Source organism: Vulpes vulpes, unplaced genomic scaffold, assembly GCF_048418805.1.
Source record: "Vulpes vulpes isolate BD-2025 unplaced genomic scaffold, VulVul3 u000000652, whole genome shotgun sequence".
Classification (NCBI taxonomy): domain Eukaryota; kingdom Metazoa; phylum Chordata; class Mammalia; order Carnivora; family Canidae; genus Vulpes; species Vulpes vulpes.
In genome coordinates this window covers 1,915,282-1,927,708 of record NW_027325771.1, presented here as the reverse complement: position 1 = coordinate 1,927,708, position 12,427 = coordinate 1,915,282, and the positions used below count along the sequence as shown (strand labels likewise).

Sequence of the window (12,427 nt, the reverse complement as noted above, 5' to 3'; positions counted from 1 at the left end):
ATCTATTTCACTTACAAGTTCAGGAATCAGGAGTCTATACGAGAACGCAGTTTTTTTTCAGTCCCGTTGTGCAGATGTAAATGCAACCTTTTGTGTTTATTGCGGTGTGGACTGTGATTGAAATACATTTCAGATAGTGGAGACTAAATATTGGAGCTATGCATCTAAAACTGAAATGTAAACTTTATGATTTTTTTCCTCCTAGTATGGAGCTGTCCGGGGGAGTGATCAGGCCTCCCCCCCCCCCCCATGTCAGTGGTTCTATCTAAAACTGAAATGTAAACTTTATCATTTTTTTTTCCTAGTCTGGAGCTGTCAGGGGGAATGATCAGGCTCCCCCCGCCCCATGTCAGTGGTTCGATCTAAAACTGAAATGTAAACTTTATCATTTTTTTTTCCCCTAGTATGGAGCTGTCAGGGGGAATGATCAGGCTTCCCTCCGCCCCCATGTCAGTGGTTCGATCTAAAACTGAAATGTAAATTTTATGATTTTTTTTCCCCTTAGTATGGAGTTGTCGGGGGTAGTGATCAGGCCTCCCCCCCCCCATGTCAGTGGTTCTCCACTGCTCGCCCTGGGGACTCGGAGTGACTAGTGCCCCGAGTCCGACCTCTGTAGGTGTCCCGCGGGGGGGGGGGGGGGCCGAGGGGGGCAGGGGGGGGCCGAGCAGCCGGGCCTGGCCCCGCGCCCTAGCGTCGCTGGGCGGCGGGCGGGCGGAAGCCGCGCGGCACTAGGACCCAGGGGGCTCCCGGGAGCGGATCTAGGGGCCAGATTGCAAATTCGCGGTGACTCAGTCTGGTCGGCTCCTGCTCGGCGGCCGCGGCGGCAGCGGACGCGGACGTTGGCGGCCGAGCTGCGAGGGCCCGTCCCCGGCCTTCGCCGTCCGAGGCTCCCCGGGCGCCCCCGGCAGGTGCGCGGCGGCGGGGCGCGGCGGGGTCGCGGCGGGGCGGGGGCGCGGGGGGGCGCGGGGCCTGCGCGCGGGACTCACGGCCGCCGGCGCTTCCTGTCTGGCTTTCTTTGCAGCAAACCAAGATGGAGTACGAGTGGAAGCCCGACGAGCAGGGGCTGCAGCAGATCCTGCAGCTGCTCAAGGAGTCGCAGTCCCCGGACACCACCATCCAGAGGACCGTGCAACAAGTATCCTTCGCGAGGCCTCCCCGCCGCCGCCGCCCGCGCGGGCCCCGCCGCCCGGCCGCCGCCCCTCCCCCCGCCCTCCCGCCGCCGCCGCCGCCGCCGCCGCCGCCGCGCCCGGATCCCTCCGCCCTCCGCGCACGCGGCCCGCCGGCCCGCCCGCGCCCCGCGCCCCCGCCTGCCCGCCCGCGCCCCCGCGCCCCGCGCCCCCGCCTGCCCGCCCGCGCCCCCGCGCCCCGCGCCCCCGCCGCACGTGCGCCCGCCGGCCTGCCCCGGGGCGCGGGGGGGGGGCGGCCTGGGGCTCCGGGGCTCCCGGGGTGGAGCCGGCCCCGCGCCGCCGCCGCCCGGCCCCGGAGGCCCCCGAGGCCCCCGAGGTCCCCGTGGCCCCGGCGGCGCGGAGGCGGGGGGCCCGGCCTCGCACCTGTTGCGGCGCGGGCGGCAGGACTCGCGCCCGCCTGGCCCCCGCGCCCCGGCTACAGAAATTTAAGACAAAAACAAGACACTTAACGTCTGCGGTTTTCCGCAGAGACCCCTGTGGTCTCTATTGTTAGCCCCCAGCGACCCCGCGGAGCCGGTAGGTGGGCGCCCCGGGCAGCCCGCGGAGCCGCCGAGGAGGAGGAGGAGGACGAGGGGGGGGGGGCGGGGAGCGCGGCCCGGCCCTGCTGCACCCCGGCCCGGGGCGGAGGCACGTGGCCGCTCGGCTCGCCCCGCGTGGGCAATTCCGGGGGGCAGGACCCCGGGGGCAAGACCTTGGGAGGGGCAGGACCCCGGGGGCAAGACCTCGGGAGGCAAGACCTGGGGGGGCAGGACCTGGGGATGCAGGACCTCGGCGTGCAGGACCTGGGGTTGCAAGACCTCGGGGGCAGGCAGGACCTCGGGGGGGGCAGCACCCCGGGGGCAGGACCTCGGAGCGGAGGCCCGGAGCTCCGAGCGTCCTCCGAGCCCGCGGGGTGCAGGCCCGGGCCTCGCCCGCCGTGGCTGTGGCCGAGGGGATGAGACCAGTTGATGGTACTTGGTGGACTCGCAGGTGATCGTACGGCACAGTTAATTCTCCACTTAGCCAAGCCCGGGACCAACCTTGCAATCCCATCCGTAGCGCTATAGAGGATTATTCCCTGTTTCGGTACGTGTTTATTAAATACCTTTTACACGCCTAGTACTGCGCTGGGGCAGACCATCCATGTTTGCAGTCCGTTTTGTGTGCCTGGAGCATAAGGAACAAATTAAACTTCAGTAGGCAAACCGTATTTTAAAAAAAATAATAATAAGCTTTGCTTTATATTCTCAAAGTGCCTGGTGATGGATGACCTTGTTCTTTTGTGTGTCCTAAGGAAAGCGTTTATTGCATTGTCGTTTTTGTATGGGCTTGAGACTTAATAATAAGGGTAGATCCAGCCCAAGTTGCAAGAAGGTAAATCTTACGAGGAGATGTTGATGAAAAATTAGCGCATCGGCTTTTCGATCTTGGCCATTCGCTAAAGAAAGAGACCGCTGGGTTTTACTTGAGCAAGGAAACACTTTGGAAATTTTTTAGAGACCGCCCTTTAACTAGTTAATTTACCTTCTCACCACTAACTGTTGAGGGTATTCTAGTGAGCAATAGCTGATACCTAAGAGTTTTGCACCATGGTTTTAATTTCAGAACAAAACAACTTGATCTGAGTAAAGACATTTGAATACTTCTGTCTAGTAAAACCCAATTACGAGTATTATTAAGAAGAGTATTAGAGGTTAAGAGGCCGTGAAGAAAGATATGATACAACATTTATGTCACTGTTGACTGCCAACAGAATGAAATACCTGCAGACTTAAGTCCCTAGAAATGTTAGATCTTGGGGAGGGGGGACAATTGTAGAACTATTGCAGTTCAGTAATTTCATACTGACCTTATGTAATAGGACTTGATACACAGACTTGTGTATAAGTGACATTTTATATTCAGTTTAAGTATAAAAAGCCATTTTATAAAGTTGATTTCCCTAAGTGATTTTTAAAGACCTGTTTTCATTTCTTTGGAATGCTTTTCATTTTTGTCATCATTTTTGTATCTAAGTACCTTTCTGATTAAGGTTTTTAAAGTTCAAATCACAAATTCTGTTTTGATAATTTTTTTGCTATGTTGAGCCTTCTGAAGGTGAAACTTATGTTTTATTGAATATAATTATTGATACAGGTACTAAGTTTACTCTTTCAGTCATAAAGCACCTAAGAGATTTAACATAACCATTAGTGTGTTCTTGGAATAATGTATTGATGGTTTTAATAACTTTATTCTTCTCAAGAAAAAAGTGCAAGGTTAAAAATGACACAAAAGAAGATTCTTGATTTTACATTAAAAACACTTGATTTTTTTTCCTTAGATTACAATGAGAAGTTTCCTTAACAACTGTTTGTTTTAGAAACTGGAACAACTCAATCAATATCCAGATTTTAACAACTACTTGATTTTTGTTCTTACAAAATTAAAGTCTGAAGGTAAGTAAGGTTTGTATTGATTAAAAACTACTTGGAAAGATCTTCAAGACCTGTTAAAATAGGCTGAGTGATACTCATATCAAAGGCTTGCATTTTGTAGTAACCACTGCTTTACATTGTGGAATGAGCAAAGTATTTAGATGTTTAATAAGCATTAGGTTGTTAGGTGGGTGTTTTTATAATAAGTTCCCTCGTATTTTGTGAATGAAAAGGGTGTTGCAAAGTTGGCTTTGGTGTTTTAGCTTGAATTCTTGTACATGAATGTCATAAATTTAATATACCGATTGAATGTAGGATTTACTAAATAACCGAATGTATGTGGATTCGTAGAAAACCATCAAAAGTTCATATAACCAAAATGACTTATAGTCCTATCACCCAGAGAGATTTATTATATTACTCTTGATTAATCCTACAGTCTTCTATGGCTGTATACTATTTTTAAAATCTAACTAAAACTGGAGTCATTCTCTTCATAAACTTTTGTGACTTAACTTTCTAACCGTATACTGAACAGTATAATGAAAACAACAGAGTCAAGTTTAAATTACTTTTATGGCAATTCAGAGCCTGAAAACTAGTTTTATTTTATTTATTTTTAAATTAGTTTTATTTTTTTAAATGATAATGGTCATTTGATTGTTTCTGATACAGGTCATGTGTCCCAGTAGACTTTATTCGTTTCACAAATACTATTGAGTACCACTTCGTGTCCAGGCTTAGGGACAATAAAAGTAAACAAAATAAGAATCTTTGCCCTCATGGAACTTATATTGTAGTGAGAGGTGTTCTTCATAGTATTATTTGAGTATTGAAGATTCCCTTCCTGGAACATTGTCAGACACCCAAAAGGCACAAAAATACGATTGAGCAATTGATTGGACTCTAAATGAAAACACTATATACCCTGTTCAGTGATGGGTGTTTTAGAAGCCGTGGAGCAATTAGTTTTGTTTGTTTGTTTGGTTGGGTTTTTTTGTTTTTTGTTTTTTGTTTTTTTTTTTTGAAGAAGAAGAAGAAGAAAAGAAAAAAAAAATCAGGGCACTTGGGAGTTGGGAAGTTAGTCTTAGACACAGATGCTGATTCAACTGTCTTGCTTTTTTTCAGCTACATAATGCCTGCATTAGACTACCAGACCATCGTAAGGGTTCAACTCCAAGGCTCTAGGGGTTTAATGGCCTTCATGTGTAGTAAAATCACACTAATTTTTTTTAAAGATTATTTCGTTTATTTTAGAGAGTGTAGGCGCATGAGTGGAGGGAGGGGCAAACGAGAGGGGGAAAGAGAATCCTTAAGGAGGCTCTCAGCTGACCACCCAGGGCTCTATTCCAGGACCCTGAGATAATGACCCGAGCCAAAATCAAGAGTCAGCAGCTCAACTGAGTGAACCACCCAGGCGCCCCTCACTGATCTTGTATTTATTCAGATTTTAGTGATTTATACAGTACTGTGATTTGTTTTTAATTTTTAAAATTCTAGTTAATTTTAGGGATTTTAATTTTTGATGATGGGATTAAACCTAAATCTAGGTTTTAAGAAACGAGGAGTTTCTTCAGCGTATATTTAAATTGAGCAATTAATATTCCTTGTTTGTTAAATATACTTGATACTTTGTTTCTTAATACGGAGATTATTTTTCCCACATACTAGTTTATAATCAAATTAGTGTTTACTCCTTTTTTTAAAATTTTGATATTTAGTAAATGAGTTTTTCTAACCTAATTGTTTGACTTGGAAATTTTAAACTTACTTTCACCAAACCATCTACTCTGTGGTCAGTGTGCACATCCTAAGTTCCAAATGTTAAAGATTGTTAGACTGCTTTATTCTTTCTTAAAGGGTTTTGGGAATGTCAGAGTAAGTCAGAAGTATTTTTGAATTCAAATAGCAAGAGGTTGGGTGTAACTACCTCTAAGTCATTAGTCATTATTTCTCAAAGGACATAGTAGGAGCTTAGCATTAGTATGAGAGTTAATATTTATTCTTGTGTCTTATTTGGAACACAAATTTACTGTGTCTAGTTTTCTATTAAAACTGGCATTGGGGTCATCATATTAGTGTGGGAACGTAAATGACATCTTTAGATGGAAATGCTTATTTAGTAATATCTTCGCCATCCCCTCTTATGAATTTGTTTACACTGAATCATGGAATAAAATTTTAGATCTGGAAGAGATCTCAGAGATAGCAAATTGAGGTCCAATAAAGTAAATTAGCCTTAACCTTTTTTTAAAAAAAGAATTGGTGGACTGGTGGCTTCTTGGATTTACGGCAGGATATTTCATAACTACAACAAATATTTTAATATAAAATAATTGATATTTTTTATTTTAAGCCACTTCTGTTTTGTATTGTGACTTATTAAGTCTTCATCTCATAGCATTTATTGTAAAAACAGTGTGTATCTTTTAAACACGTACCATTTAAAATAAAATTGTATGAGTGAATTAGTAAAGGCTAACTTAAGAAAATAGGATTATTACTTAAATATCTGGTTACTTATTTATTTTATGGTAGTTTTAAACTTGCAAGAGAACTTAGAACTGTTTTTGTTTCATTTTCAGTTACTCATTGGGATGGGTTGTAATTGAAACCGTTTTTAGACAGTGACATAAAAGGTTTTAGGGTATGTTGTTGTGGTGGCCCCAGTAGGGTTTATGTACAGAGAAACTTTGGTATCCTCTTGTGTCTCTGTATGTTTCACCCTTAAATGATTCAGTACCAATCAGATTCTAGGAACATACTGCAAACTAGAACAGGCTGGGAGTATCTTTTTTTTTTTCTTTTTTAATAGGGTTTGTAAAAAGAGTAGTGCTATAAAGCCTATTCCGTTCACCGCTCCAGCTCTTCATGTCTTCTAGTCCTTTGTGGAGGGTGGCGATACTGTAGAATGCACCAAGTGTAGGCTTGAGCCAGACTCCTAAGGTTCATATTTTGGCTTCCCCACTTAATAGCCTTGTGTGACTTTGGCAGAGCCGTCGGTTTGTTCATTTGTGCAGTGGGGATAATAACTCCTGTCTCAAGAGGTTGTGAAGATTAAAAGCACGCTAGTTAGAATGCACTTAGCAGTGTTCAGTACCTAATAAACATTCAGAAGATATTAACTGTTATATTGGGGTGATATCAATCGGTAAAGCATCAGTTACATTCTACTGGTATTATTAAAGTTCTTCTTAAAAATTTGTTAACACCCGTCTGTGGACTGAATTTTTTTTATGTAAATTCTGTTTTTCTGGAAATTTTAAAATTGTTTTACCCTTTTTTTTTTTTTAGCTCAGAGTCAAGTGAAAAACATGATATAAATGAACGCCATTTATTTTTATATGAAGGTGATCCCGTATATTCTTTGTCCACTTAATTTTTTTAATAGGATACTTTTAGTCACTAATATTTTCAGATCTGTAATTTGATGTATATATCAGGTTCCAATAAAGCTTGAGTACAGTGGCCATATATAAACTAAATTAACTCTTAAACTAAGTCAGTGGTTCTCAACCAGGTGCAATTTGGCCCCCCTCCCCTTGCCACCCGCCCCACCCCTCCAGCAATCCGGACACTATCTAGAAACATTTTTGTTGTCACAACTTAGGAAGGTGATACTGGCATCTATGGCCAGGGGTACTGCTAAACATCTTATGGCGTGCACAGAACAATACCCAACAGAGAATTATCTGACCTAAAATGTCAGTAAAGCCAAGGTTGAGAAACCCTGAACTACAAATCATGGAGCTAATCTTTTGATAATCATTTGTGATACTTTTTTTTTTCCTGGTTATCGCAAAATTACTGGAATGTTGCAATCAATTCTTTGATAGAAGTATTTGAAACGTTAACTACACTTTGAAATGAAAACTACTTTAAAACTCAGTAGTATTATTTTATTACAGATGAACCCACGAGATCATTGAGTGGTCTCATATTGAAGAATAACGTGAAAGCACATTTTCAGAACTTCCCAAATGGTGTAACAGACTTCATTAAGAGTGAATGTTTAAACAATATTGGCGACTCCTCTCCTCTGATTAGAGCCACCGTAGGTAAGTTACAGTGTTAGAGTGGTATGGCTTATCCTGTTTTTAACTGGGTGGTTTTTTGAGATGATAGATTATTCTCCTAGGAACTTTTGTCATCCCTTTCATGTTGGATTTTGAAGGGGGGACTTTTTCATTGCCACTTTTAAATAAATGGAAATAATACTCGTTATTGTAGTGAAATCCCATAATTAGTGAGTCTAGAGTCACTGATAGTCGCTTAATCAATGTTTATTAAAGTGGGGCATTAACAGATGATACTAATTTAGGATTACTGCCTTTGAGTTCCCCATTATCTGACTTCCTTGTGTAATGCATGGGATATAATTTTCCAGTTTCACTTTCTTTACATGGAAAGAAAACTTTGTAAAACAACTGGAGAATAGGATCTTAGGTTTCACTATCTCCTACCCTTGTTTTTAGTATTTGCCTTGTCTATATCTAACAGCAAGTTTTGAGACTTCTGGGTGTTCAACTTGAGTAAAAACTACTATCGGTTTATGTAATATTGAATTAAAATGGTTAATTATGATAGCTGGTATAAATAGCTTTGGGAGTCAACACAACTGACTGTTGGTAATTCCTCTTTGTGGAAGCAGAGATAGGCAGTTGGAATCAAGTGGCCTACGAATGGACAGCCGTTAGTACACCATGGGACTTTACGCAGCTAAATTTTATGGGGACCCAGAACACTTGTGTTAATCTGGCAGGCTGGTTGAGTGGAAGTCAGTTAAGAACATCCATAAGGATTCAGTCATTTTCATTGAGAGTTCCTCACTTCTGTATTTTTCTATCTCATGGTGGGCTTGAAAAGGACCCACTTCATCTTACATTGCAAAGGCTCTCTGACATCTCTCAAAATACACACGTCTTAAACTGCTGTTAACTAACACTGATTTATTTATTTTTTTAAATATTTACTTATTCCTGAGAGATACACAGAGAGAGTCAGAGACACAGGTGGAGGGAGAAGCAGGCTTGATGCAGGGAACCCGACGTGGAACTCGGTTCCAGGTCCCCAGGATCATGCCCCAGGCTGAAGGCGGCGCTAAACCGCTGAGCCACCCGCGCTGCCCACTAACATCAATCGATTTTAAATGGGATGAACGGAGGGGAGGGCATTTGTGATTTAAGGAAAGGGAATTCCTGGTTCATTCTGTGAACCTGCACATACCTTCCTAATGCACTGCCATTCTTGGCAATGGGGAGAAAGAATGGTGAATGTGTGCCAGACACATCGATATAAATTTTTAATCTTACCTGTACATATTAGGGAGTTTATTTGAAAAGACTACATTTCCTTGACTGTGTGGTAAGCCATTAGACAAATTCTCCTGTTGAACAATATATGGTCGGTTTGTAATTTTACTATTTTAGTGACTATCCTTTATGTGTGTTTATATAATAAGGGAAAGCTGCTGTGGAATTCCTAGAAGTAACATTACTGGGTCAGAGTGTGGTGTTTAAATATTTAAAATTTTAGTGGGTATTGCTGAGCACACTGATTTTTCACTCTCATCTTTGTTGTGTACACAGAATTACAATTTTTCACTTTTTGCACGTATATTAGGTAGTCAAAGGTCTTTGGGGAGGGGCACCTGGGAGGCTCAGTTGGTTAAGCACCTGACTCTTGATTTCAGTTCAGATCTTGATCTCAGGGTTGTGAGCTCCCTGGACATGGAGCCTACCTTTGAAAAAAAGAAGAAAAGGGATCCCTGGGTGGCTCAGCGGTTTAGCGCCTGCCTTTGGCCCAGGGCGTGATCCTGGAGTCCCAGGATCCAGTCCCACATCGGGTTCCTCTGCCTGTGTTTCTGCCTCTCTCTCTGTCTTTCTCCCTCTCCCTCCCTCTTCTGTCCCTCGAATAAATAAAATCTTAAATTTTTTTTGGAGTGGATGAAATTATATGGGACAGTTACATTTGAATTTGTTGGTCTATTAACATTCTCTAGTGCTCTTCAGAAGAATGTCAGCAGTCTGTTAGTGACAAATTATAGCTTGGCATTTAATTTTTATTACTGCTTATTTTAAGACATTCTTTGTTTAGGTAGTCCAGACCTTTCTTCCCCGCCCCCGCCCCCAATTCTTAGAAATTTTAACTTTAGGAAAGAATAATTGGCAGGAAGGAGTAGCTCTACCTTTAGCATCAGTGCTTTTTTATCTTACTAGAAGACTGTTTTAAGGGGTATATCTTAAAAATGCTATCAGTCCATTGACCCTTACCATATAGTTAAGATTTTTTTCTAGTGCGTAGTACACATTGGCCAACAACTTTACATTTTTTTAGTTCTTTGCCACTGGGAGCAACTTTCTCAAAACTAACTATGGAAAATTCTAAGGTAATTTATACATAAGCAGGATTCGCTGCTTAGTAATAATCATTGATTATTTACTGTATACTATATGCCAAGCATTGTGTTTGGATATCTCACAATTCTCAAAAGAGAACACTTTTTTTTCCCCGCTTTTACAAATTAGTATTTTAGAGTACATATAATTTGCCTACTATATAAGAGTTTATATAGATCTTAATTACGGTACTAAATGATCTGTAATCATCAAACTGTTTTATCTTACTCATGTTGAATTTGCTAAGGCAGAGGAAAATATTAACACAAACCCTTTGCGTTATTACTGTTTGTATAAACGCAAAACTTTTGTGTTATGTATTCATACATTTGCAAATTCATTAACTGCCACAACTCAACTACACAACACACTTGAAACAATCCAGTGGGAGTGTGACATGATCAGTGAGCATGTGCCCCTCAGCCTCTTGGATCCAAGATCACCTTGCCAGTGATTCATCCTTGATCCTGTCAGTGGGAACTGGTGGAGGAGTTGTGTGGGTCTTTACACCACCACCACCACCACCAGAAGGATTGTTGCACACGGAATTATCATCAGATAATGGCTCATCTGCTTTCACTCTCCCTGCCATGGTTTTGGTGGTGATCCTAGCTTAGGTCAGACAGCTGATTTTAGCTTTATGTATTTTTGTTAGCAACTGACAGACTCCTACTCATCACCCAGTGATAAGCACTATTAATGTTTTGGTCCATTTTCTTTCTTTCTACTCTTCTGTATATAACACTTCTGACCCTTGAACTGTGTGGGTCTGCTTATATAACATTTTCTTTAGCTTTACTGTAAAAACCGTATATAATAAATATAATACATAAAGTATACGTTAATCGAAAATATGTTCATCGGCCATGTTATCTTATCCCTAAGATTTCCAGTCAGCTATTAAGTTTTGAGGAGTCAGCAGTTAACGTGTGGATTTTCGACTGAGGTGGGGCCAGCCTCTATATGCCCCCTCCCCATTATTCAAGGGTCAGCTGTAATTTTAATGAATGGGACTATTGTTGTTATTGTTGTTGGAAAAGAGCAAGTTGTAGTCTTTTTAAACAGATAATTGTTAAAAATACAACATTTCTAAAATGTTGGAAAACAAGATTAGAAACCTGATTTATGCTGTGGTTTTTTCAACCAACGTGCTATGGCCAAAAGGGGGTCCTTGGTGAATACTTTTATTTACATGTTTTGGAGGTCCTGGGCTGATTTGTTGGACCATTTAAATGAATGTGTGTGCACGCACGTGTGTGCATTCCTGTGATAGTTTCTAACATAAGATTTCCTAAAGATAACGTGTTTTCTTTCAAGGTATTTTGATTACAACCATAGCCTCCAAGGGAGAATTGCAGAATTGGCCTGACCTCCTACCAAAACTCTGTAGCCTATTGGATTCTGAAGATTACAACACTTGTGAGGTAAAGAAATTTGCTTCTTTAACATACTTACTCTTCTCTTTTTTTCTCGTCATGTTGTATATTTGTAACCTTCCAAAATATAATTCCTCTGAGACCTACAACTTAAAAACTTAGAAGCAGAAGCCTCAAGTCATTCTTATTTACGTTAGTGACCATTTATCTTCCCTGTTTTCTATAAGGATTGTTAATTCATAAAACCTCTTTACTATAATTGCTACAAAGAATTACAGTCAGTTAATCCATTAATGTGGTATTTTTCGAAGATAGGCTTAAATTTACCAACCATGAGTACTTTTTTGCCTTCCCTAAATTGTTTTTGTTCCTCATACTTTATGACATGGCTAAAGTGTATGTAATCTAGTTTTAATCATGTAGTAATTATGATCTTCTGTTTGCCACTGATAAGTGGTAACCTTTCCATGTGGAAAAGGGAGTCTGTATGGAGTTCTCACTTGTTACTGAGTATTTTTAAGAATCTCTTTGATTAGCAGGCCTCTAGTTTGTTTAGAAATCTGTTTTGAATGGAAACCATTTTAGTATTTTTTTGCCTCTTTAAAGAAATAACCTAACAAAAAAAAATCAGATGGGTCTTTTTCTTTCTTTCTTTTTTTTTTTTTTTTTTAAGATTTTATTTATTTATTCATGAGAGACACAGAGAGGGTCAGAGACACACAGGCAGAGGGAGAAGCAGGCTCCATGCAGGGAGCCCGATGCGGGACTCGATCCCAGGTCTCCAGGATCAGGACCCGCGCTGAAGGCAGCACTAAACCACTGGGCCACCCAGGCTGCCCCAAAAGGAGTCTTTAAAATCACACTTCTCAGGCAGCCCCGGTGGCGCAGCGGTTTAGCGCGGCCTGCAGCCCAGGGCGTGATCTTGGAGACCCTGGATCAAGTCCCATGTCGGGCTTCCTGCATGGATCCTGCTTCTCCCTCTGCCTGTGTCTCTCTGCCTCTCTCTCTTTCTCTCTCTGTGTCTCTGAATAAATAAATAATCCTTAAAAAAAAAACCAAAAATAAATAAA

The 12,427-nt window shown here is 42.1% G+C and overlaps 1 protein-coding gene across 4 annotated transcripts in view; it reads left to right on the top strand.

Annotated features, from left to right (window-relative positions):
- The first annotated feature begins 655 nt into the window (after positions 1-655).
- The window catches only part of TNPO1 (transportin 1), a 60,405-nt gene continuing 48,633 nt past the window's right edge, over positions 656-12,427 (top strand). Inside the window, exons 1-5 of one of the 4 annotated variants that reach the window (XM_072745350.1) lie at positions 656-908; positions 1,022-1,135; positions 3,529-3,604; positions 7,492-7,641; positions 11,299-11,405. In XM_072745350.1, the coding sequence (XP_072601451.1) occupies positions 1,031-1,135; positions 3,529-3,604; positions 7,492-7,641; positions 11,299-11,405 (438 nt within the window). In that variant the 5' untranslated portion in view covers positions 656-908; positions 1,022-1,030. Of the gene's footprint in view, positions 909-1,021; positions 1,136-1,552; positions 1,704-2,068; positions 2,253-3,489; positions 3,605-7,491; positions 7,642-11,298; positions 11,406-12,427 lie in introns of those variants that run through there. The other 3 variants (XR_011999152.1, XM_072745352.1, XM_072745351.1) reach the window with 3 other exon arrangements.